Source organism: Cervus elaphus, chromosome 12 (assembly GCF_910594005.1).
Source record: "Cervus elaphus chromosome 12, mCerEla1.1, whole genome shotgun sequence".
NCBI classification, from domain to species: domain Eukaryota; kingdom Metazoa; phylum Chordata; class Mammalia; order Artiodactyla; family Cervidae; genus Cervus; species Cervus elaphus.
The window spans coordinates 42,885,684-42,912,766 of NC_057826.1; the positions used below are offsets into that span (position 1 = coordinate 42,885,684).

Sequence of the window (27,083 nt, forward strand, 5' to 3'; positions counted from 1 at the left end):
TGTTGTTATGGCCAGTGCTGTCTCCTGCGTACTGTACTGCCCTCTGGTGCAACTTCTGTGTAGTACAGGAGACTCAAAATCAGCCTGCTTACCTGACCTTTTATTGCTGACATCTCTTATTTCCCACCCTGGGATGCTCTAGAAGGGAAAAGAACCACTCTTTTCGGTACTGAGAGATGAAAGCAATGGGGAGGCTTACACTGAAAGAGGACCATGATCCTTCAGCCCTTTGTCTCCAGAAAAACTACATACTATAGTCTATATAATGTTAGAGCTTAAAATATCATTAGACTCAGTCCCACGTTCAAATTTTACAGATGAGAAAACATAAGGGATGAATCTACTTAACTAGGAGATCTAAGCAGATTTTCAATTTGGAGACAACTAGACCATTGTCCCTCAGATCCTACACAATTCCACATATATAGATGTAGAAAGATGTGAAGAATGCTAGTGATCTTAGGAGGAGGGATTTAAAAAAAAAAAAAAAGCTTATTTAATACTATACATGTGTCACACACTTTGCAAGGCAAGTGAGGTCAAGAGACTTATCTTTATGGTATGAAGAATTGTTCTGCAAAGGGAAAATTAATAATGTGGACATCTTAACAAGCTTTCTCAAACTTAAGTTTTATTCACAGGTTATTTTTGCTTTTCAGCTGTTCTTGGAGTACACAATTTGCTCAACAATCCCAAGTTTGATGAAGAAACGACCAACACGAAAGGCGGCAAAGGGCCTGTGAGAAGTAAGTTGAGGTGAAATCTGTGGTTTTATGAAACCTGGGAGCCTCCGGGTGTTGCTGGTAGGAGAAAGGCTTGTTGACTGGGCCGCTGGTAACTCTGGAATTCTTTTAGGCTTTGAAGGTGGATTTTGTCAGTTCACCTAGGATCACTGGACTGTGAGCAATCAGATCAGAACAGAGTGGCCAGCACTGGGAGCTCTGTCTGGTAGTGTGACTAGTACCGATCAGTGTGTGCTGCCCAGAACACACTCCTGGTGAAAGTGAAAGTCACTCAGTCCTGTCCGGCTCTTTGCAACCCCATGGACTATACAGTCCCTGGAATTCTCAAGGCCAGAATATTGGAGTGGGTAGCCTGTCCCTTCTCCAGGGGATCTTCCCAACCCAGGGTTTGAACCCAGGTCTTCTATGTTGCAGGCAGATTCTTTACCAGCTGAGCCACAAGGGAAGCCCAAGAATACTGGAGTGGGTAGCCTATCCCTTCAGCAGTGGATCTTCCCAACCCAGGAATCGAACCAGGGTCTCCTGCATTGCAGGAGAATTCTCTCCTGATAGGTTCAGTCAAAGGAGAAAATGACAGATAAAAAAGTTTGCTTAGTCAGCACAGAAAGGAGAGTTTTATGTCATAACGACGCTTTAATTAGCTACAGTATCTTAGCTAAATTTTACTTCTCTATTCGAGAAGCATCTTTTTGTCTTAATTATGGATGTTTGTGATTGTTTCTGTTGTTTAGTCACCAAGTCGTGTCTGACTCTTTGCGACTCCATGGACTGCAGCATGCCAGGCTTCCCTGTCTTCCAGAGTTTGCTCAAACTCATGTCCATTGAGTCAGCAATGCCATCCAATCATTTCATTCTCTGTTGCCCTCTTTTCTTCTTGCCCTCAATCTTTCCCTGCATCAGGTTCTTTTCCAATGAGTCAGCTCTTCGTATCAAGTGGTCAAAGTATTGGAGCTTCAGCTTCAGCATCAGTCCTTCCAAAGAATATTCAGGGTTGATTTTCTGTAGTATTTTAGATAAATTTCCTTCTCTATTTGAGTGCCTTTTTGTCTCAATAATGGATGTTTGTCCTACATCCATTTGAACTTGAGTACCTACTTCCCCCAGAGAGCATGAAAGACACACTGGTGTGGATTTGCCACAGAACATTCCAGACCACTCTCTTCTTTGTCACCATTTTCTGGAGAAGTGTATCCTTCATTAGCCTCTCTCACTTACTCATTCATCAGTCATTTACTAAATATTTACTGTGTCAGGAACATTCTAGGCTTAGGTACAAAGGTAAAAAAGATGGTGCCTGACCAAAGGAACTTATCTATGTGTGGGAAGGACAGATCAATAACCAAATAATTTCAGTATAGTGTGATCCAGCTGTTATGAAAACTCACAGAAGATCACAGCTTTTCTTAATAAAATTACATTTTATTCTCTCTGATGGTGACTTTGGCAATGCTTTCTAGTGTCAGCAATGTGTATATCAACCACCATTTATACTGGGTAATTTACCCAGACAGTGAGCAACATTCCTTTTGTTTTCCTTCTGGTTTCTTATGCATACAAATGAAAAATACTCATCCTTTTAATCTCAGTACCAAAATGTAAGATTCTGACAACACGTTTGTTATGAAAAAAAAAGTCTGGTGCATAGCCTACTGGGCTTTTATACATACACATACACACATATCATTAACTTTTTAAAATACTATTTTTAGAGTAGTTTTGTGTTCACTGCAAAATTGAGAGAAAGGTACAGAGATATGCTGTTCCATACCCACAGCCTCTCCGCTTAGCTATATTTGCACAGAGGGGTGCGTTTGTTACAATTAATGAACCTACACTGACACATCATTGTCACTCTGAGCCCAAAGTTTACAACAGGGCTCACTCCTGGGTTTGTACATTCTGTGGGCTTGCACAAATGTATAATGACATGTTTCCACCACTACAGTTTCAGGCAGAGTGGATTCACTGTCCGCAACTTCTCTGTGCTCTGTCTGTTCATCTCTCCTTCCCCACTAACCTCTGGCAACCGCTGATCTTTTAACTGTATCCATCATTATGTCTTTTCCAGAATGTCATATAGTTGGAATCATACAGTATGTAGCCTATTCAGACTGGTTTCTTTCACTTAGTAATATGCATTTAAGGTTCCTCTGTGTCTTTTCAAGATTTGATAGAGCTTTTCATTTTTTTATTGAGAGTAACATTTGATGTACAATATTTTATAAGTTATAGGTATACAGTATAGTGATTCACAGTTTTTAAAGGTTATACTCCATTAATAGTTATTATATATTATTATGAAGTTGGCTATATTCCCTATGTTATATAATATATCCTTATAGTTTATTTTATTCATAAGAATTGGTACTTCTTAATTCTCTATTAAGAGAATTCTTAATTCTCTGTCTTGCTCCTCCCTCTTTTCCTCTCCCCACTGGTAACCACCAGTTTGTTCCCTGTATCTGTGAGTTTATTTCCTTTTTGCTATGTTCACTATTTGTTTTTTTAAGATTCACATATAAGTGACATCTTAAAGTAGTTGTCGTTCTCTGTCTGACTTATTTCACTTAGCATACTACCTTCCAAGTTAACCCATGTTGTTGTAAATGGTAAAATTTCATTCTTTATCATGGTTGAGTAGTAGCCCATATTTGTTTGTATGGGTGTATGGGTGTATATTATCCATTCATCTGTTGATATATGTTTAGGCTGCTTCCATATCTTGGCAATTGTAAATAATACTTCTGTGAACATGGGGATGCATGTGACTTTTCAAATTAGTGTTTTTGCTTATTTTAGACATATGCCCAGGAGTGGAACTGCTAAATCATGTGGCAGTGATAGATCATTTCTTTTTAACACTGAATAATGTTCCATTATTTGGGTATACCACAGTTTATCAGATCACCTACTGAAGGACATCTTAGTTGCTTCCAAATTTTGGAAATTAAGAATAAAGCTGCTACAAATATCCATGTTCAGATTTTGGACATAAATTTTAAATTCCTTTGGGTAAACATCAAGGAGCATAAGTGCTGAATCTTATGGTAAGATGTCTGGTTTTGAATTCCATGAGCAATGAATGAGAATTTCTGTTGCTCCACATCCTCACCAACAGTTGGTTTTGTCAGTGTTCCAGATTTTGGTCATTCTAATAGGTGTGTAGTGGTGTGTCACTATTTTAATTTGCATTTCCCTGATAACATATGATGTGGAGCATCTTTTCATATGCTTATTTTTCATTTGTATATCTTCTTTGGTGAGATATCTCTTAACTTTTTTGGCTTATTTTTAAAATCATGTCATTTCCTTATCATTGAGTTTTAAGAGTTCTTTGTATATATTGGATAAGTGCTTTATCATATGTGTCTTTTTTCTGATTTTTTTAACGAATCAAAGATTTTGAAAATTATATAATGCTTTACAAATTGCAAAAGTTTCACACAGTTCAGTTCAGTCACTCAGTCATGTCCAACTCTTTGCAAGCCCATGCCAGGCTTCCCTGTCCATCACCAACTCCCAGAGTTTACTCAAACTCATGTCCATTGAGTTAGTGATGCCATCCAACCATCTCATCCTCTGTCGTCCCCTTCTCCTTCTGTCTTCAATCTTTCCCAGCATCAGGGTCTTTCCCAATGAGTAACTTCTTTGCATCAGGTGGTTAAAGTATTGGAACTTCAGCTTCAGCATCAGTCCTTCCAATGAATATTCAGGATTGATTTCTTTTAGGATTGACTGGTTTGATCTCCTTGCAGCCCAAGGGACTCTCAAGAGTCTTCTCCAACACCACAGTTCAAAAGCATCAATTCTTCGGCTTCTTTATAGTCCAACTCTCACATCCATACACGACTACTGGAAAAACCATAGCTTTGACTAGATGGACCTTTGTTGGCAAAATAATGTCTCTGCTTTTTAGTATGCTGTCTAGGTTGGTCATAGCTTTTCTTCCGAAGAGCAAGCATCTTTTAATTTCATGGCTTCAGTCACCATCTGCAGTGATTTTGGAGCCCAAAAAATAAAGTCTGTCACTGTTTCCATTGTTCCCCCATCTATTTCCCATGAAGTGATGGAACCAGATGCCATGATCTTAGTTTTCTGAATGTTGTGCTTTAAGCCAGCTTTTCCACTTTCCTCTTTCACTTTCATCAAGAGGCTCTTTAGTTCCTCTTCGCTTTCTGCCATAAGGGTGGTATCATCTGCATATCTGAGGTTATTGATGTTTCTTCTGGCAATCTTGATTCCAGCTTGTGCTTCATCCAGCCCGGCATTCCACATGATGTACTCTGCATATAAGTTAAATAAACAGGGAGACAATATACAGCCTTGATGTACTTACACACATGATTTCAAATAATCTCATAACAACCCTTTTTTTCACTATACCCATATAGTGTCTCTCCCTCCTCCTTCTCCCCACTGGTAACCACTAGTATTTTCTCTATATCTGTGAGTCTATCAGATGTGTCTTTTGCAAATATTTTCTCCCAGTCTGTGCTTTATCTCCCCATTGCTCTTGAGAGTATTTTCTGTAGAGTATAAAAGTTTAATTTTAATGCAGGTCAGTTTATCAATTCTTCCTTTTAAGGATTATGCCTTTAGGACTGTATCTAAAACTTCATCTTCAAACCCAAGGTCATCTAGATTTTATCCTCTGTTATCTCCTAGGAGTTCTATAGTTTTGCATTTAAATTTAGGTCTGTGATCTGTTTTGAGTTAATTTTTGTGAAGAGTGTAAGGTCTGTGTGTGCGTACTAAGTCACTTCAGTCGTGTTCAACTCATTGCAACCTTATGGAAGGTAGCCTGCCAAGCTTCTCTGTTCATGCAATTCTCCAGCAAGAATACTGGAGTGGGTTGCCATGCCCTCCTCCAGGGGATCTTCCCAACCCATGGATTGAACCAGCTCTTACATCTGCATTGGCAGGTGGGTTCTTTACCACTAGCACCACCTGGGAAGCCCATAAGGTCTGTATCTAGATTCTTTTATTTTTTCTTTCATGTAGATGTCCAGTTGTTCCAGCACCATTTGTTGAAAAGACTACTTTTTTCTCCACTATATTACCTTTGCTGCTTTGTCAAAGATCAACTGATTGTATTTATGTGGGTCTGTTTGTGGACTCTGTATTCTGTTCCACTGATCTATTTGTATATTTTTACCAATATCACTATCTTCCTTCCTATAGCTTTAAGTCTTCTTGAAGTTGAATTGCTGGATTTGTTTTTCTCTTTAAATATTGTTTTGGCTATTCTGTGTATTTTTCCTCTTTATATAAACTTTATAATCATTTTTTAATATCTGCAAAATAAATTTCTGAGATTTTGATTGGGATTGCATTGCATTTGGGAAGAACTGACATCTTGACAACACTGAATATTTCTGTACGTGGAATATCTCTCCTTCCTAACAATATATGAAGATGCCTTTTCCTCCACATTGTTGCTGACTCTGAATATTATCTTTTTACATTTTTTGGCAAATCAAATGGTATCTCATTTTTAAATTTCTCAGAATTTAATTACTTTTCATATTTTTTTGGTTGACTGATAGAGAATCCTCTGATCACTAGCTGTTCATTTTCCACTGGGTTATCTTACTGCCTTGTAGAAGCTCTGTGTATATTGAGATATGAACTCTTTGTGTATTACATACATTGCAAACATTTTCTGTTAACTGCTTTTGAGAATTCTTCCACTTCTTCTTTTCTATTCCTTTCTCTTCCTATACAATCCTCAAAATTAAAGCTCCAAGATGGAAATCAGAGGATGGGCCAGAGGAGAATTGGGTTTGGGAAATAAAGGAACTCATTTTTGTGCATCTTAGTTTCTTTGGTTTGGTTATTATAGTTTGAAAGAGGTCCATATGGAGCAGCTATAACTACCTGTGGATATTCTTTTAGGAGTTTGAGTTTGCTGTAGAGCCTCCTGCACTTTTGGCTCCATGGAGCATCAACCACTGAGACTCCTCATTGCAGCTGAAAACACCAACCTGGGAGGCTGTAACTCAGAGCCACACCATTCCTCTGCTTGCTGAGTTGAGAATAAGCTTGCTGTCACTGATATTAGAATATTATTGGAATCACCCCATATGAAAAGAAGGTCATTTGGGGGGAAGTTGTCTCTGATTTTTATGGGAGAGACCTTACATTTTATTTTTTAAATTAAAACTTGTGTCTTAGATGTGGTCAAAGGTGAAAAAGTCAAGCCAGTATTTGAGGAACCACCAAATCCCACAAATGTGGAAGTAAGTCTACAGCAGATGAAAGCCAATGATCCCAGCTTGCAAGAAGTCAACCTCAACAATATTAAGGTATTTCAAATGATTGTTGTCAGTCACTTGACTTATCGTTCAGTCAGAAAACTTACTGGAGATGACTGCCTGCCTTTACACATGTTCTAAATCCTTTATAGTCAATGATTTCGAGGCAAAATATCCTATTCAGAAGGAGTGGATTTATTTGCTCAATGCTATGTGGCATCCTGGATGGGAAGGGAGTTTGGGGGAGAATAAATACATGTGTATGTATTGCTAAGTACCTTTGCTGTCCACCTAAAACTATCACAACATTGTTAACTGGCTATTCTCTAATATATAAAATAAAAAGTTAAAAAATAATAATAAAATAAAATTTTAAAATAAATTAAAGAAGTAGGTTTAAAAAAAGGAGTCATTTCTAGAATTCTTTTAAAAGAATTACAGTACTTGTGTTAAACAAGTGTTATTAGTTATCTACTACTGAGTAACAAATTACCCCGAAACTTAGAGGCTTAAAACAACAAACAGTTTATTATTTCACATAATTTCTGAGTGTCAGGAATCTGAGAGTGACTTGGCCGGGTAGTTGTGGCTCAGGGTCTCAGATGAGGCTGTGGTAAAGCTGTCAGCCAGACCTGCAGTCATCTCAAGGCTTGACCAGGGCTTGGGGCTCCATTTGCAAGATGGCGCACTCATGTGACTGTTGGCAGGAGGCCTCAGTTTCCTCAGCACATGGACCTCTCAATAGGGCCGCCAATATATCTTCACGTCATGACAACTTGCTTCCCCCAGAGCAAATGACCCAAGAGAAAAAGAGAGCCACAATGTCTTTTATGGCCTAGTCTCTGAAGTCACTTCTGCTTTGACAATGTCTTAGCACTCTCAAAGGGAGGAGAAATTGTGTGTGTGAGAGAGAGAAAGAATGAGAGAAAGAGAAAACACTACCTGACACCTTTTTTGTTCCTTCTTATTAGGCCAATTTCCAGCATTTAATAGTATCAACTGATTTTTATTGAGTACTAGCTATGTGCCATATACTTTGCTAAATACTTGAAATTCATTATCTCATTTAATCCTTAATGGGACTTTAAAAGATTCAGCTGTCCACAGTCACAGAGCTGGCCTGTAGTGTTCCATGAACTCATGTTAGCCTCTAGCTGTGCCCCGTATTGTCTGCCTCTCCGGTGCTCAGTACTGTGCTAAGTGCTATGGAAGGGGGAGTAAGGTTCATTCAGTCTCGATTCTGAAGAACTCAAACTAGGAGAAAAACACTAAGCAGATAATTATAACGTGATGTGGTAAGCCCCCAAATTCTGTGGAATTGCAGGTAAGGGAAATTGATCCTGCCTAGGAGATCCAATAAACAGAGGAGGTGATATTTCTGCTGGGTCTTGAAAAATGAGTAGGAATTAGAGCTAGTTTAATTCTAGTCTGGCTAAAATATAGAGAATGAAAGAGAAAAAGAGGGAAGGGTGGTATGTGCATAATTCGGAGGGTAAACAGAAGTGATGCAAGTGTTACATTGTGTTAGATTCCCTTATTGGACACTAAGTGGGGCTATTGGCTCTGGATAGGTTAGTTGCTAGAGATGGCTGATGAATGTCTTTCAGAGAGGATAAAATCAAAGGTTCATCTAAGTCACCAAAATACGAACCTTCAAATTGTGACCTTTCAAAGATGCAAGCATACGTGCCAGCCCCTGTATACCAGCTGTTGTACTGTACTATTGTACTTTTCAAGGTACTATACTGTAATATTAAAAATGTTTGTTTTTTGTGTTTCTTTTTTATACATGTATTATTTGTGTGAAAAGTATTATACACCTGTTACAGTACAGTATCATCTAGCTGATTTTGTGTTAGTTGGGTACCTAGGCTAACTTTGTTGGAGTTACGTACACATTGGACCTAGGAATGTGCTCTCAGAACGAAACTCATGCATAGGTCGGGGACCTGCTGTATGTAAAAGCTGTGGGTCCTGAGCTTAGGGTGAAGGTGCTATAGAAGGATTCATCAACAATCTGTGTCTTTCTCATAGAACATTCCAATTCCAACCCTGAAGGAATTTGCAAAGGCTCTGGAGACCAACACTCACGTGAAAAAGTTCAGTCTGGCCGCAACCCGCAGCAATGACCCTGTGGCAATTGTGAGTAAAATCCTTAGAAATATAGCCCTCAGATATTTAATTCAGTAGAAGCTATTTTTAATTTGTTTTATCAATTAACAATGTTCAGATCTGGTCAATTTATTTTCTGTATAATTAATAAACAAAATTAGTTATAATGAGACGGTAAAACAAGAACCCACAAGTCAGGCACTTTGAATTCACTAGAATTTTGTTAACACTACACTTTTAGGAGAAAGATATAAGATTAGATTAGGCATCTAGCTAAATAAATATTTAGATTTTGTTTTATTCTTAGTATAAATTTTCTGAAACGTTTGCACCTGCAGTAGCATTCCATCACGATAAATGGATATGAGACCCCTCCCCCATGAGAGCCTACAGGAACTCAGCACATAGAAAAAATGTTAACATATTTTTCATTTTAATCTTTTAAGTGGATTCATATGTCTCAAAAATATTTTAAACAACCAAATCTTAAAACATTTTTTGTTTGATATTGTTAACTAGATGAAAGAAGAAAAAGGTCTGTTCCTTCTATGCACCTTAGTTGATTCGAGTAAATAAGGAAACCCCTGAGCCCAAGTAAATACTACTACCATTGCCATCATCAGTGTTATTCCTCCTATTAGTAGCTCACATTTCTTGAGCAGCTCTGACCCCTGTCCTTTGCTAGGTCATCTCACTGAATCCTCAGTACACACAATGAGGTGTGTATTATTATTAGTTCCCACTCTAACAAATGAGCGGTGTGAGGCTCAGAAAGGTTAAGTAACTTTTCCAAAGTAACCCAGTCAGCAGAGGACAGAGCCAGGATTCACCACCAGGCCCTGGTTCCACAATCAAAATGCCTAACCACCCAGCTATGCTATATTTAAATACATTACCTCACTGTTGTATGTTTGCTAAATTGTGCCAGTTGTCAGAAGCCTGAGCATTAGGCCACATCAATGGTTCTACAGGATCTGATGCTCAGCACTTGAAAAATAAAAGTTTCTTGACTTGGTGATGTGCTTTAAAGTAACATGTCTTTTGGAAGATTTAAAAGAACATTAAAAAGGGACAGCAAGAAAGTAATGCTACCCACCACAGTGCTGGTGTTGAGTAGATGTTGAAAAACAAGTATTGAAAAATACTTGTTAAATGAATAAATGGATGTGCCCTCTAACCTCTGAGCAATAGGTAGTATTTCCATGATGACGACAGCAAATGTGAAGTAAGCACTCATGTAAGAGAGGGGCTAAGCTACAGAACTGATGTTTTCACCAGCAGTTATTACATGTCTAAATTTGTAGGTTGAAAGCAGTTTTTAATTTGAAGCCTATCATTGAAATAGAAAAAGAACATAACTAGATTATTGGTGAGGTAAAGTTAGCAATTTAGAGGTTCTTATCTGTGTATGATTTTGTGTATAATCTCTGCCCTTTACTAGATTTGTTTTCAGTTAAGCAAAAATATTCACAGTGCATTTTGTATGTAAATAACTAAAGGGATAAATAAATAAATGATTTGTAATTTCTGTTTAATATAATATCTACAGTAAAATGGCAGGGATGCAACTAGTTTATAGTTTACTGTCAGCACTACTAGTAAATAATCTAACTTCTACTCTACAGCAAATAGATAACCTGCTGAATGGACTAATATAATATATATATCCATTACACAGCCCAATATGTTAATAATATACACTAACACACATTATATCTATAATGTATTTATATTATATATTATTATATAAAACATAATATAGCCCCCAATGTATTAATAATATATTAAGATATATATTGTTATATCAAATATAATAATCTGCTTGATATAGTTTTCTGTCCAACAACTAGGTATTGAATGTATGCCTTGTGACAAGTGCACCATACAACTGCAAGGAATAACTGTTATCCTTTAGAGTGAAAAGAAAAGCCTCTTCCAGCCTTATGCCTGGATGGCTTCACATGGTCCAGCCCTCACCTGGCTGACCCCAGATGGTTCCCCTTTCAGCTATGCTATCGTCAGAAAAGAACTTTTCTATAGGTTGAAGATTGATTGATTATCCCACAGGCAGCAGAGATATTCAGACTATGTTTGTGGGTGAACAACTCACTGTTGAGAATTACAGATCAGCATTAAAGCAAGAGCTTGGAGACTCTTTTCTATGTAAGGTTCACAAATAGACTCTACAAAATACTTGTGGGATTATAGTGAATATAGACAAGCTATGTGGATGTGAGATGACATTATTCCCGTTTTACAGATGTGGCAACTGAGGCTCAGAGTATGAGTACCTTAACTAAGATTACCCAGCTTGTGACCAAGCCAGGAAGCAAATTTAAGTGATCTGTAATCAAATTCAGTTTACCATGCTCCAAGTACTTCCATATAATCACCCCTATAGCAGGGAGTGTTAATGAAACTTGCCACACTAATAAATGCCAATATAGAGAAAAGGCCCAAATATGTTTTTTAAAAATGCTGTTATTAATAGGAATGCCACATAAAAATCAGAAGTTTAGGACAGCACTATCAAATAAAAATAAAATGAGAACTACACATGGACCTTTGAATTTTCCAGTAACCACATCAAAAAAAATGGGTGGAATTAAATTTAATGATATATTTTATTTAAACCACCATATCCAAAATACCATCATTTCAAAATGTATATGTAATGAGGTCTTTTGCAGTATTTTTCCATACTACATCTTTGAAATCCAATGCATGTTTTATATTTATAGCACATCTCAGTTCATAAGAGGTACTTTTCAAGGCCTCCATAGCCACGTGAGTCCTGTGGCTACCCCTGCGAGGATACAGGTTTGGACAGTGCAGGAAACAGCAATTTCCACATAACGCTGTGAAGTACAGAAAGCAAAACCTTCTCTTTAAAAATGTATTTCTACACTATTTATATAACCTTTAAGAAATCTAGTCTTGGTTTCACTAATGTTATTATCCCCAGCACATGTAATAGATGCTCAAATATTTGCTGAACTGCAGTGAACCTGGGCCTGGAGCCCAGGGTTGTGTTTGGCTGGGTCTCTCTTCCCTGTTTTGTTCGGTATAAGAAAAGTGTTTTCTCCAGTTTAAAAGAAATTGGCAAGATCGTGGCTACTTGCCAGTAGGTCCTGCAAGTTTTTTATAAAGGCCTAATTGCTCTGACATTTTGTTATTCTAATAGCAGAAGTAAATCCCAAAGCTTGGAGAATCCATAAGGAAAGGCCTGATGCATTCCCTTTTGGGGCTGTAATTAAAATGTGTACATTTAATTCTAATTAAAGACCTAGCACTGAATAAATACACTTTAATTTACATGGTGTACAATAACATCAGTGCAAACTCTTGAGCTTTCCTTGTAGTTCAAGCAAGTGCTTGACTAATACACAGAATTCAACTCAGGGTGATTCTGCCCTCCAGGGAACATTTAGCAGTGTCTCCAGATATTTTTGGTTGTCATGACTGGGAGGGCACTGTTGACATTTTGTGGGTCTCAGAGGCTGCTAAACCTCCCACAAGACGCAGGATACCTCCCACAACAAAGAATTCTCCAGCCTCAGATGTCGATGGTCTTGAGGTTGGAAAACCTGTTCTTGTCTCAAGTTGAATTCCTTCTCCTCTTCCTTCTTTTTGTCCTTTCTGCCATTAAAACAAAAGAGTTCAGAAGTTCCTTGTTCTACTCCCAAGAGCAATCACTGTTAGCAGCTTGTTTTTCATTCCTTTCGTTGTTGTCTATATGATTTCAATTAAAGTGATTTTGAATCCTGGCTGAACATTAGTCACTGAAGAGCTTTTCAAAAATGCAGTCATAAATCAACTATACTTCAATACTTAAAAAAAAAAACAAACAAAGCAGCTGTCCAGGCCACAGCCTGAGATTCTGATTTAATTCATCTGGGGTGGGGCCCAAGCATTGGTGTATTTTTTAAAGCATCCAGGTCTTTCTAGTGTGCAACCAGGTAGAAATGCACTAATACATATGCATTTTTTTTTAATTTATTTTTATTAGTCAGAGGCTAACCACCCTACAACATTGCAGTGGCCCTTGTCATACATTGACACGAATTAGCCATGGGTTTACATGTATTCCCCATCCCGATCCCCCCTCCCACCTCCCTCTCCACCCGATCCCTCTGGGTCTTCCCAGTGCACCAGGCCCGAGCACTTGTCTCATGCATCCAACCTGGGCTAGTGATCTGCCTCACCCTAGATAATATACATGTTTCGATGCTGTTCTCTCGAAACATCCCACCCTCGCCTTCTCCCACAGAGTCCAAAAGTCTGTTCTGTACATCTGTGTCTCTTTTTCTGTTTTGCATATAGGGTTATCATTACCATCTTTCTAAATTCCATATAACATATGCACTTTTATTTTTGATGTATTATCTCAGATAGTTTTTGATTCTCCATTAGAAAAGATTGGGCAACTCTGTACTCTCTCTTCTTTCTACTTCATCTTTCTTTTCTAGCTCTAAATTGTAGTTATTCTACTCTTTCACACATTTGAGCTTTATACATTTTATCTCATTATATTCAGTTAGGTGTATAGATTGACACCAAAAAAATTAGAATTTATCACCAGCATTTACAATTATCTGGCTGCATAAATATATTAAAGCCTCAGTTCTATTGGCTTTAAAGTCTAGCGACTAATGGCAGTCTGATTATTGTTTCTCTGTGAGTAGATTACAGTGTTTTTTCTTTCTCTATTTTCTTTCTTTCTTTTTTGGAAGTGGGGCAAGGTGGAGACAGTTGATAACATTTAGAAATTTTACATATTTCTGTTCTCTGAATATTCTGTGTTCCCTGCATAGCATGCTGGCCTGTTTTGTGAACTCAACTTTTCTCTCCTGATGTTGGTTTTCCTATTAGGTCTAGCAGTCACTGTTTGCCTGTTCATAGTTCCAAATAGAGAACAAAATTGATTTGTGTAAACTGGGACTATTTCCTCTGCAGTTATGTAGATCTGGTTCGCCAAAAGATCTATCCCTTAAAAGGGAAGCCCCTTTATATTTCTCCATTTGTTACCATCTGGCAGGCCACACATTTTATTTAGTCATTATTGCCTCTGCCTCTGCTGCTGAACCATAAGCTCCCTAAACAGGGGTTTTTGTTTTCCCTACAGCTAGCACGAAGCAGAAGCCTGACACATAATCTTTGCTAAGTGAATGAGTGAATAAATGAATGAATGAGCGAGTGCTTTTGTCAGCAGGCAGATGAGTTGATGAGCAGCCTTCTCTGTAGTGTGCGTATGAGAATCTAGCAGGCAACCGGAGAGTCCTCGGCAACTGCTCAAGTTGGGAGGGCTTCCCTCTGGGAGGGACACGGTTCAGCGTATTTCCGTCCTGGGCATTGCCGCCTCTCCTGTCCCGTCTCCCACTCTGTATCTGGTGGAAGACCTGGGAGTGCCTCTGTTTCTGCCCTGCTTCACTCTCGGGACCTGGCACCCTCACCAAGCCTCTTCCTGGGAGATTTCTCACTGATGGCTGTGCAGGCAGTTGCCCCTTTTCAGGGAAGCCTCAGGAATAGCTGTTGTGCTCTCCGCCTGCTCTCACTGATCCACCTGTTCCTAAGGCAGCTTTGTAGTGAGACGCCCTAACTGGGGCTTCCCAGGTGGCAATAGTGGCAAAGAAGGCATTTGCCAGTGCAGGAGACTTAAGAGGCGTGGGTTCGATCCCTGAATCGGGAAGATCCCCTGGAGGTGGGCACGGCAGCTCTCTCCAGTATTCTTGCCTGGAGAATTCCATGGACAGAGGCATTTGGAGGGCTACAGTCCATAGGGTTGCAAGGAGTCAGACACGACTGAGACTACGTAGCACACATGCACACCGCTGCGACTCACCTCGGGCATCTCAGGCGATTGTGTGGTTGTTTCTCCACCAATCTTTCTGTTTTCTGTATTTTAGCAACTCTTCAGGATAATGGCCCTCTGTTTTTGTTTTCTTGCATTGGAGGAGTTCCAGCCACTTAAAAAGTATACCTTTTCTTTATGACAGTGGGAAACTGGGGATGAAGGGAACACACAGGTGCATGTGTGCCATCCACTGTCCATCTGGGCGTCGCCAGTGGTTCTGCCACTCTGGGTAGTGATTTTGTTCCAAAAGTTATCTTTGAAAAATCCTGATTTACAGATGACCTGAAATAATACAACTAAATTAGTAGTGCCCAAATGCTAGTCAATGATAAAAATCTTTATCCATTCATAGTAAAAGGAGAAAAATGAAATAATTCTGAGATTAATCCTTTCTACATTTTTTCCCTAATGTTAAAATGCCTTTTCTCAAAAAAATTGACAATGATAACAGATGGTTGTAGGTTTTTTAATGTCCTTACTTAATAAAACAAAGTTGTTAATTCTATGTCAGTGTCTTTTTAGGGGGGCTTCCTTAGTGACTCAGTGGTAAAGAACCCACCTGCCAATGCAGGAGACTCAGGTTCGATCCCTGGGTTGGGAAGCTCCCCTGGAGAAGGAAATCTCAACCCAGTCCAGTATTCTTGCCTGGAAAATCCCATGGACAGAGGAACCTGGAGGGCTATAGTGTATGGGGTCGAAAATAGTTAGACACAACTTAGCAACTAAACAACAACAATCTTTGTTTTTTTTTAATTTTGCAAGTATGTGGAATTTATTAGTCTGAGCTGCTGAACTGAACTATTTTTATTGCATTTTTAAATTATTATCTTTGTTACTTGAAGGTGAAGGTATGATTTAACTAAGGTTTTCTTTAAGTACTGTAAAAAAATATTTAATGTGGTGGTGAGAAGTTTGGTAAATAAATCTTTAGAAACCCTAATGGTTATTTCTTTTTCACATCATAAGGCCTTTGCAGATATGCTAAAAGTAAACAAGACCTTGAAAAGTCTAAACATAGAATCCAATTTCATCACTGGTGCTGGGATCCTGGCCCTTGTAGAGGCACTAAAGGAAAATGACACCTTGATCGAGATCAAGATCGACAACCAGGTGAGCTAACTCACAGGGTACGTGTGAAAGGGAGGAGTACCATGATGGAGGGAGTTAAGAGACAAAGTTCTGTGAAAAAGTTTAATTTGGTATTCTGGCTTCCTGGTAATTAGGACAGCTTCTGGCCTGTGGAGGGTGGGTGGGAGAACATTTTAATAATTAAACAATGTCTAGTGGGGCAAGCTCCAGTGTTCTTGCCTGGAGAATCCCAGGGACGGAGGAGCCTGGTGGGCTGCTGTCTATGGGGTCAGACACGACCGAAGTGACTTAGCAGCAGCAGCAACAGTGGGGCAGCCTGAGACAGGACAAGCCAGCCCTCCCCCAGCCCTGGGCTGGTCAGGCACCAGAGGAAAAAGAGAGGAGACCAGCAGAGGTGTTGACAGCAGCTTTGTTCGGCCTTCATCATCCTTGCCTGTTAGTAGGAACCTTGGCGCAGTCCTTCCCCAGTCTTGCTGTTGCCTCTTACTGGGACTTTGGAAAAAAAGCAGAGTGGCCACACCCAGAAACAGCCTCCCTGCCCTGGGTTGGAGGCTATCAGAGCCAGGCAGCAATCCCAGGCTCCTACTGTCTGGTGCTGACCATAGAGCCTATTTAAAGGAGTTGGGATTCTAGAAGACTGTCTGGTTTAGAGTGACAGGCCACACCCACAGTGTGATCACAATCTCAGCTCTGCTGCAGCACTTCTTGGGGTCCCAGCAGCCAAAGCAAGCTGCTTTCCCCTGGAGACACCCCCTCCTGTACACTGAAGACCTCTTTTCCCAGCCTCAGCCTACAGAGTCTCTGGAGTTGCTCTACTGGCTTCACCTGGCTCCTGCCTGCAAGCAACAACTCTCCATTCTCAGCCCTGTCCCTTTGGCTGCAGAGACGTGTCTGCCATGGGATTCAGGAAATCTGAGAGGTCTAGACACAGTATAGTTGAAATAAAGAACCCTGGAATGGACCAGAAAGAGCAAACAAGGAGACCAGTGCTGCAAGCATCCCCTCTGTGGGGTGATGGGAAGGGCAGTGGCGGGAGTGTCCCATGCAAGTCTGGGAAAATCCCTGGTTTAGACCCCACCCAAAACTATCACCTGAGCCTGGAAAGCCACAGCAGACCCATGAATAGCTCTCCTTTCCTTTATTTGGCTCTAGGACACGTGTGCTGTTTCAGTGCCGTATGAGTACATCCCAAGTTTTCTTGAAACATACTTGTACTAAAAATTATTCATTGTCCAGTTGAAATTTAAATTTAATTTGAATTAATTAGAGGTAGGTTAATCTATTCCTAGACTCCTCCTGAGGCTTGTTGCCAGGGGAGCAGGGGAGCCCCACCAGGAGACAGGCACCCTTTCTGTCTCACCCTCCCCAGAGGGCTGCATCGTCAAAACAGCTTTCCTGTGCAGAGATGTGGAGTGAGTCCTCAGGAATGTGCACATGTGGCCATACACGCTCAGGAAGCTCACTCCTTGTATCCTGATATGTGTCCAGCTGCTAGGCAATTAAGAGGGAAGCATGGAGTGGAGAGTAAGGAAACAAGCTAGAGGGAAATAGGAAGGGAGTAAAAAAGAGTGATGGTTCAGGGATGTATATCAAATAGACTAGTATCAGGAAGAAGTTAAGAGGACTGGGGGTAAATGTTTCCAGGAGAGCTAAGACAGAAGTGGATACCTTGTTCCAAAGTAGGTTTAACTTTCTGTGTTGGTTTAGGCCATTGTGAAACCCCTCATCTGAGATAATGTCCCAGATACTCTGTTTCTAGTTCCTCTTAAGATATTTAATACTACTTAGTTAGGGTTGCCAGATAAAATATAGTTAAATTGGAATTTCAGGTAAACAATGAAGAGTTTTTAATGCAAGTGTGTCCCATGAAATATTTGGGATGTACTCATACTGAAAAATTGTTATTTTATGAAATTGAAATTTAACCACGTGTCCTGTGTTTTTATTTGCTAAATCTAGAAACTTTATACCTAGTACATGAGCTGAAATCCTGAAAATTTAGAATAGAGTATCTTTTAAGAATGCATGTGGGGGCTTCCCTGGTGGCTCAGTGGTAAAGAATCCGCCTGACGATGCAGGAGACACGGGTTCGATCCCTAGTCCAAGAAGAGCCCGCTTGCCATGGTAAAACTAAGCCCGTGTGCCACAGCTACTGACCCTGTGCTCTGGAGCCCGCGAGCCACAACTACGAGGCCATGTGCCACAGCTACTGAAGCCTGCATACTCTAGAGCCTGTGCTCCACAAGAGAAGCCTCTGCAATGAGAAGCCCGCACACCACAATTAGAGAGTAGCCCCTCTCTACTCACCACAGCTAGAGAAAAGCCCACATCAACAAAGACCCAGCACAGCCAAGAATAAATAAATAAATAAAAGTTTGGCTTTTTTAATGCGTGTGAAGAAGACCCTGAAATACAATGTCTAGACTTACACTGAAGCATCAACCTCCTTCCCCTCCTTAGCTCAGAAGGGATTTGTGTCCTTTTTCAACTTTCCTTCCCTAATTTGCCTCTGAAATGGCTTCTCTTCACTTGTGACAAGAGGATTAAGTTCTAGAGCAACTGGAAAAATTATTTGCTTTATTCCGAGAAGGAGGAAATTCAGAGTCAAAACCTGTCTTCCATCCAAATTTTGTTTGTTGACTCATAGACTGTTAGAAGCAGACCTCAGTTTCCTTAGCTGTATAATGAAGAGTCTGAAATAAAATAATCTCTAAGACAGTGTCTCAGCAGGAGCAGCAGCTGAGACCAATTTAGCACCATTGCAGCAGGCAGCTGCACCAAAGCCAAGGCCTGCAGAGAATCCTGCACTGGGGTGGCTGCCGTGGCTAGGCTCCAGGTAAACAAGCTGTGATCGAATCAGGTGCCGCTGTGAGAAGAACAATCAGTGATGCGTATTAGTGAAACAGATGGGTAGCTGCTGAATAAATCTGAGGAGAGAAAAGTGGTCACTTCAAAAAAGGTGATCTGAAGAACCATATGCTTAAATTTTGTTTCTTTTTCTTTGTATTTAGTGACTTAAAAAAAGAGAAGTATATCCAAATTATAAGAAATTTTGGTGCCCATTTATTGCCCTAGGTTTATATAACACAAAACATCTCAAAAGAGAAAAAAAAAAAAAAAAAAGACTCAGGCTAAGAAAGATACTCTATGCTGTATTACTTCCTCCCCTTCTTTTATATGCCCTCTTCCCAATATAATTGTCTTCAGATCTTATGTCCTTTATATCCACCATCGAATGCCCAGCCTGTGTGTTACCCAAATCTAGGACTCCAGATGCCTAAGCTTTGTGAAAGGAAATAGAGGGACTTTATGTCACCCACCTCGGTCAGCTATCTCCACCCTTAGAGAGCACCTATGGCGCACCCCAGGGACATGAGTTGTAACTACGGCAGCCCTGACCTTTGCTCAGGTCTCAACTCCTAGTCCAGTCCTGCTTTTCCAAAGTGTGGGTTTCCCTGGTGGCTCAGATGGTAAATAATCCACCTGTATAATGTGGGAGACCTGGGTCTTCAATCCCTGGGTTGGGAAGATCCCCGGAGGAGGGCATGGCCACCGGCTCCAGTATTCTTACCCAGAGAATCCCATGGACAGAGGAGCCTGGTGGGCTACAGTTCATGGGGCCGTGTCATGAGCTAAAGTTGCTCATGAAGCGTTGAGGTCAGTATCTCTAACATTTTTGCTGCCTCTCCCTACCATAACCTTACATTGCTGATTGCTGAGCACACTAATCTCTATGCTGTGGATATCTAAAATTGTTATTGTCTGACTGGAAATATCACATTTTGTTCTTTTCTTGAGGAAAGACTCGTTTGACAGGTTACTGGATGAAAAGAAAGAAGAGGAACAGAGTTAAGCCTTAGAACTTGCCTAGGACACAAAAATTCCTTCACTAACTTTTCTTCCTCATGTACTCACTACTTAAATTTTCCAAATTTAAAAGGTATATATATTAAAATACATATTTCAATATATTTATTATATTTAAAAGGTATTATAATAATATATAATTTAATATATTTAACTGATATGTAATTTAATATACTTAATCAAAATTGCATGAGTCAGGCACAGACATAGACTTGGCAGAACTACAGGGTCCAGGAACACAGCCTAGTACACCTGAGAATTTTGCAGCAAGGTAGCATTTATACTCAGTGGGGGAACAAATTAAGTAAAAGATGGTGGGACTACTCACTAGCATTTAAAAAAAATTTTTTATTGGAGTATAGTTGATTTACAACATGACTCTCCAGCATTTTGGAACAAAATGACATTGGGGCTATATCTTAATTTTTCTGCTAAAATTCATTCCAGGTAAAATGAAGATTTAAATATTAAAATATATGAAATCATAAAACAAATGAAAGAAACCAAAAGTGGAGAGGTTTCCTCAGCAGGACATAGAATCCAAGAGGCACAAATTTGACCATATGAAAATGAAATATGATCTTGTACCGTAATCAAAAGGAAAGTCAAAAGACAAACTGAGCAAAATTTTTTCATCATTTTTGACAAAAAGCTAATTTCCTAATGTATAAATTTTAAAAACAGGAACCACAAGCTGGTAGAAAAACATACAAATGACAGGTTGGTAGTTTCCAAAGAAATACAAATGCATAAGAAAATTAATTGTTCTTAGTCATAATTTGAGAAGTGCAAATTAAAGCAATTAAATATAAATGAAATACATTTTTACCCCTTGGATTGAAAAAGATGAAAAAGATTCATAATATCCCATGTTGGCTATAGTAGGGAAAACTAACTTTCTGACCCTATTAGCAGGAGTACAAATTGTCATAACCTTTGAGGGTAAGTCAATCATTTATCAAAATTTGAAAAATGCTTCCTCTTGGAGCCAACTATCAAGTACCCTACAGGCACACTGGCAGAAATGCCCCAGGACATATTGATACTTTGTGTGGGTGGGAAGTTCACCACAGCCTTGTTTGAAATTGTGGGAATAGAATGCAGTGTAACAGTCAGTAGGATGTAGCTAAATCAAATATTATCACTAACTACAGTGGAATGCTATGCAGTTGTTCACAAGGATGAAGGAAACATATATTTACCTATGTGAAATGATGTTCTTAATGTTAAATGAAAAATAAAAACCCTAGAATAATATGCTGAAAGTGAAAGTCGCTCAGTCGAGTTGGATTCTTTGTGGGTCACCTGCCAGGTTCTTCTGTCCGTGGAATTCTCTAGGCCAGAATACTGGAGTGGGTAGCTATTCCTTTCTCCAGGGGATCTTCCCAACCCAGGGACTGAACCCAGGTCTCCACATTGAAGACGGATTCTTTACCATCTGAGCCACCAGGGAAACTCAGAATAATATTCTAGTGTAATCCATTTATGTGAAGAAAACATAGACATTACATGTGATTACATGTACATGAATGCACAGAAAATGTTTCAAAGACTACATGCCAAACTGACTTTCTTCATGGGAAATGGGAGTCTGAAAGAAGGGAGCTTTTTATTTTATATACTTTTTTGTCTTTTCTTTGTAATTTTAAAAAAAAATCAATGAGTAGAGGATGGAAAAAATGTAGTATGTTCCTTAAATTTATCTGTGGATTCCTATATTTACATGCCTCCATTTTTAACCCTACTTTTAAAATTATTGTTCTATTTCTCAAAAAACAAGAAAAAAAGCAAAAATACTCTTTCCACCACTTAAAAAAACAGGGAATTTTCTATAGCCCAATAACCTATGTAGTGTTTGATAATTCACCTGGCCATGGTTCAAACCACATTAATAAAACCTCTTGAGGATCTCCTAGTGAGACTCTGTTCTGAGAGAATGACTGCCCTTCTAGTTGATGATTTTCAGGTATCTTTGGATATGGATCCCAGAATAGAAGATTTTGCAACTGGATTGATTGCTATAAGACTGTGTCACTATAAAAAAAAAAAAAATCCTTTGTTTAAACAACAGATACTGGGGTAAAGTGGAAACACCACGTGTTAGTTTTGCTTTAATTTTATGTATGGAATTGTCATTTCCTTCGTAAATAATTTGCCTAGTCTTTTCAGTTTAACATGCCAGCAGATTCAGCTGCCTCTTGGATTTTGCTTTTTTTTTTTTTGGATTTTGCTTTTAAACAAGGAACAGGTGTATGAGAGAAAATATCTCAAGTGACTTTGTTTCAAATTGAGACTTTTGCCTTTTTGTCCAACAAATAGCTGTACATCTTTCCATGCATAGTTAATGTGAGTAACTGTTTCCTCTTCTTTCTTGGCCATCCTCTGTTTGTGTCCACATCTGCAATCAGAGACAGCAGTTGGGAACAGCCGTGGAGATGGAAATTGCCCAGATGCTGGAGGAGAATTCCAGGATCCTCAAGTTTGGATATCAGTTTACCAAGCAAGGACCACGAACAAGAGTGGCAGCTGCCATCACAAAGAATAATGACCTGGGTAATGCGGGCATAATATGTGCTGTTAGTAATTACAAGAGCAGGACGACCATTCATTTCTCCACTTCAGATATAACATCTCACAGATAACCATTCCACCGGCCTTTGGTGTCAGCCCTTCATCAGAAGTATATTATTACATGGTCATAGGAATCCACATCATCTTTACAGTGTTTAAGTGTTATCGTGGCATTCTTTCAAGAGGAAGCTTTTTCCCCAAGCAGCCTTTGATTTTTGCTTGGTTTCCTTTGTGTGTTTAATTCTTCTTTACTTACTTCTTATGCGTAATCACCCTCTGTTTTTAATCTACACGGGAAAGTGGACACAGTGACATGGAAATTCCCAGTTCACTTATGTTTGACTCCTAACTGTGCTTTTGTACTTGGGTTTAAGTATGGTTATGTCTGATACCTTGGTGATTTACATGTGAAATGACCTAAGAGAGCTATGTTTTTTAATGGTTAAACTCAGAAGTAGCTTTTTCAGTTAGTCCCTCTTTAATCTTTCCTGCTACCCACTCTTTTGTGACTTAGGTTAGAATGAAGTGGGGCATGTCCTGGTCAACTACAGTGAAGAAGAATGGCACCATTTGGGGGGGCTTGATCTGGGGACATCCTAGCCACCTGAAACAGTGTGGAAAAAGACCATCCAGGTACCAACAGTCCACTTGGCAAGTAGCCTGCCTATAACAGGCTTCAGTCCTCAATAGAGGTACGGGGATAGAATGCCAGACCTTAGAGAAACTGGACAAGGTGTCCCACCAAGTACATTGCTGACCTCGGGGCGGGTGCAGATGGTAGACAAAATGGAAGCTAAAGGTTAGAACTGTAAGAAGGCAGCTGAATGTTAGTGTGCAGTTCCCTGCCCACACGTGCTTACCCACAACCCTGAAGCCCAGCCAAGGTGCAGTGAATGGCACCCAGAGGCTGGCCGGGCATATGGCAGTGCGAAGGGTGAGGCGCAGTGGGCAGCAAACGGGAATGATTAGAGCTGCAGTCAGAAGATACCTGGGAAAACATGTAGGTCCTCATCTGAACAAAGAAAAATAGGCAAAACTGGAGGTTTGGAGTAAATGGAGAGGCGATCCTGAGCCCGAGAGCAGCAGTCATGGGAATAGCTTTTGCCAGATTTTCTGCATCTGAGGCAGGAGCAGTCTGGGTTATGTAAAGTGAGGAGATGAGATAGGGCCACAGGCCAGGGCACTTTTTTTTTTTTTTGCCAAATCCAGAAAGATTAGAGCAGTCCTCTTCCTGTCCACCAGAGGAGCCTGCAGGTAGGGATGTGAAAGGGGGAAGAAGGTTGTAGAAGTTGGGAAAGGCAGTCAGGCTAGCTCCTTTGATACTAAGTTCCAGATTATAGGGGGCTTCCCAGGTGGCTCAGTGGGTAAAGAATCTGCCTGTGACTCAGGAGATGTGGGTTGGATCCCTAGATTGAAAAGATCCCCTGGAGGAAGGCATGGCAATCCACTCCAATATTCTTGCCTGGAGAATCCTATGGACGGAGGAGACTGGAGGAACCTGGCGGGCTACAGTCCATGGAGTCGCAAAGAGGCTGAAGCGACTTGAGCACTCACGCACTCACACCGAATTAAATGAACCTTAATCTCTGAGTTTGCTAGACACCTGAATAATACCTTCCTTCTTGTTGTTGTTTAGTCGCTCAGTTGTATCCGACTCTTTGCGACCCCACGGACTGTAGCCTGCCAGGCTCCTCTGTCCATGGAATTCTCCAGGCAAGAATATTGGAGTGGGTGGCCATTCCCTTCTTCAGCACACTTTCCTTGGAGGTTGCTATTTTGAAGTTTCCCTTTAAAACAGGTTTAGAAACTTTCAACTTCTGTTTGCAGCTCTTCGTGGTCTTCAGTTCAAAATCAGAATTGTAAATATATCATCCTAGGGAATTAGTTTTAGCCAGTTGGTGACTGAGTTACACAGAAGCTAAGAAGATGTGCTGTGAATAAGTAAACATGAGATGTTCACTGTCTCATGGGTTTGTTCCAGACTTTTACTCCGTTGAAATTGGAAAGCTCTAAGATTCAAGTTCCCAACTATCAGACATAGCTTTATTTAAATGTAAATCCACAAAGCACTGGGCTCTTCTATCATTTCCGTGTGTTGCCATGGATAATTATTGAAACTTTTGATAACTGTCTCAAGCGTGTGGGATTGCTATTCTGTGTGATTATTGTTGTTTGTCTGAAATTTAAGGAATATTCCCTCTCCTTCATTTTGTCTTTTCAAACCTTTTTCTGTTTCTCATCTAGTTCGTAAAAAGCGAGTTGAAGGTGACCGAAGGTAAACTTCCACAAAAAGAGGTGAAGTTTCCCCACGGCAGCACTTTAAAAACAGAAGTTCTTCTCCTTCTTCATTGGGACCATTTTATCAAAGGTTGTTCATTTCCATTAACCAAGCAACTAGTAATTTAATTGTTATTCTTTTTTAGTACTACATATTTGTCTTGGATTTTTTAACATATGCAACATATGTTTTATTTGCCCCTGGACATCTCTGGCGACTTGCACTAATGGATTTATGCAGATCTTAGTCAGTGACAGCAATCAAAAATGATTTAACCATTTTCATACTGGGTTGTCTTGCTTTCTTATGTGAACTTTTTTTTTAACCATTGAAGGGAACTTAATATATAAATGTGTTTGTAACTGTGATTAAGATAGAGGCCTACCTCTGTTTACATGCATAGCTTTGAGTTAGGCTAAATACATCAGAAGTGTTCCTCTGACCACATAAGATAAGTTAGTATTGCCAATCTTTCACTGAGTGAGAAAATGTGACCAGGTTAGCACAAATTCTCCCTTAGTTCCAGAAAAGTCACTAAATGCAAATGCCCTGCTGGTTGAAGATCAGTGGTGTCATCCTCGTAAAAAGAAGACAGCGTTATGATACATAAACACAGCTTTAGCAAATAAGTATGAAATATTTATTCACCCACAAATATAGCTTTAAGCCAGACTCACGGGTAGCAAAATGAATTAGCTACTTTTACTGATTATTCCACATACATTCAATCTTTAACATCACTCTATGGATAACATTTTACAAAACTGTTTTAAAGTTTTCCAGCCATGATGGGAAATTTTTAAATTTTAGTCAGAGGAAAGCTTTTCAAATAGTACATTCCTAAATAAAACAGTAATAATCGCACCTTAAGGTTATCTACTACACACGATTACATTATTTTGGCAGATTTTAGAAGCATTTATTGCTTTGTCTTTAGGGCAACAAGATCACAGGATGAAATATAAATGTTTGTGTAGATTTTGTCCACATGGCAAGATCCATCCAGATATTTGCAAACATCAGGGAAAAAATGTGAATTATTATTTATCCAGAGTTTGTTATCTCAAGGACAAAGCCTGTGAAAGTACAACTGAGATGACTGCCTGATAGATGTTTCATCCAGCAGCCAATAGTGTGATGTTAAGCTAAGGAAATATGTGACTGCAGCCTTTGGCACCCGCTCTTTGATAACTGTCAGTGCCTGAGGCTAGAATTAATGGCCCTCTGATACTGCCTTAGGCTCCTCTCCCTCCTCTTCCCCCTCCTTTCCTTCCAATTCATTGTCTTTCTTCTCTGTAATTCTGAGCCTTGTAAAGGTGATGTCCTTTGTCTTGATGACACCTGGGGCTAAAGGAGTTGCTGAGTCAGGCAGAACATGGGCCCAATGAAGAATTCACTAAGTAATTGAGTGTTCCTGAGTTGCTTGATAGCAATAAAACAAATAAATGGGAAAACAACTCATACATTATTCTAGTTAGTTTATAAAACACACAGAAACTGGAGAGAAAGTCCTTTCATTAGCCACAAAATTCTGTTGGGTTTTTCCATAATATCTTTTCTACCAACTTTTTTGACCTTTGAACAAACTTTTTGACCAACCCAATAAAATTAGATATTTACTTGTAAGTGCCCACATCTCTAGCTCTAAAATCTTTTGAAAAAAGAAAACAAGAAGAAAACAAAATAAAATCTTTTAAGATGTAAGAATATTTTATTATACTTTTTGAGGGAATAATGAGCAGAACATATTGAATTTTGGAAATCACAAAGATTCTTTAGTTTTCTGCTAGATTTCCCTATGTATTAAAAAAAAGTAGTTACTACTATTTGATTTTTTTATTTCCCTTTTATTCATTTTGGTGTGGTATGTTGGAGCCAACTCATACAGGTTTCACCATTATTAAATTATCAAGAATCTTGCAAACTGGTTTTGCTAAGCACAACCATTATTAAAAATTAAATGGCATGCACTTACAATTAAATAATTATATCAAAAAAACAAAAGTAATACTCAAAAATGCATTTTGCCATTTTCGTACGCTTGAGATTATTTGCACCGTGTTTTTGGCACAAATTTTTTTGGCAGAACTACTATATCGTGGTATGCTATTATACATCTCTCCCCAACTCACTAGTTCTTCCCAACTAAGAAGTTCCATACTTCTTGTTGGTAGTTTGAAATTGATCATAGCATGGAAATTGATAAATGTTATAAATCAAGACTTTCCCCTATCTCACCTATACCAGGTTGCTGGTTCATGCATCTACCATCACCATAGCACTGGGTAAAATGTATACAGTTTTTCTTCTTTTTC

At 39.4% G+C, this 27,083-nt stretch overlaps 1 protein-coding gene across 2 annotated transcripts in view; it reads left to right on the forward strand.

The window, feature by feature from the left end:
- The window catches only part of TMOD2 (tropomodulin 2), a 52,010-nt gene extending 25,571 nt beyond the window's left edge, over positions 1 to 26,439 (forward strand). For both annotated transcript variants that reach the window (XM_043920143.1, XM_043920144.1), the window contains 6 exons: positions 660 to 746; positions 6,918 to 7,048; positions 9,032 to 9,139; positions 15,930 to 16,073; positions 22,328 to 22,472; positions 24,735 to 26,439. In XM_043920143.1, coding sequence (XP_043776078.1) covers positions 660 to 746; positions 6,918 to 7,048; positions 9,032 to 9,139; positions 15,930 to 16,073; positions 22,328 to 22,472; positions 24,735 to 24,769 — 650 coding nt within the window. In that variant the 3' untranslated portion in view covers positions 24,770 to 26,439. The remainder of the gene's footprint in view (positions 1 to 659; positions 747 to 6,917; positions 7,049 to 9,031; positions 9,140 to 15,929; positions 16,074 to 22,327; positions 22,473 to 24,734) is intronic.
- Positions 26,440 to 27,083: the final 644 nt, after the last annotated feature.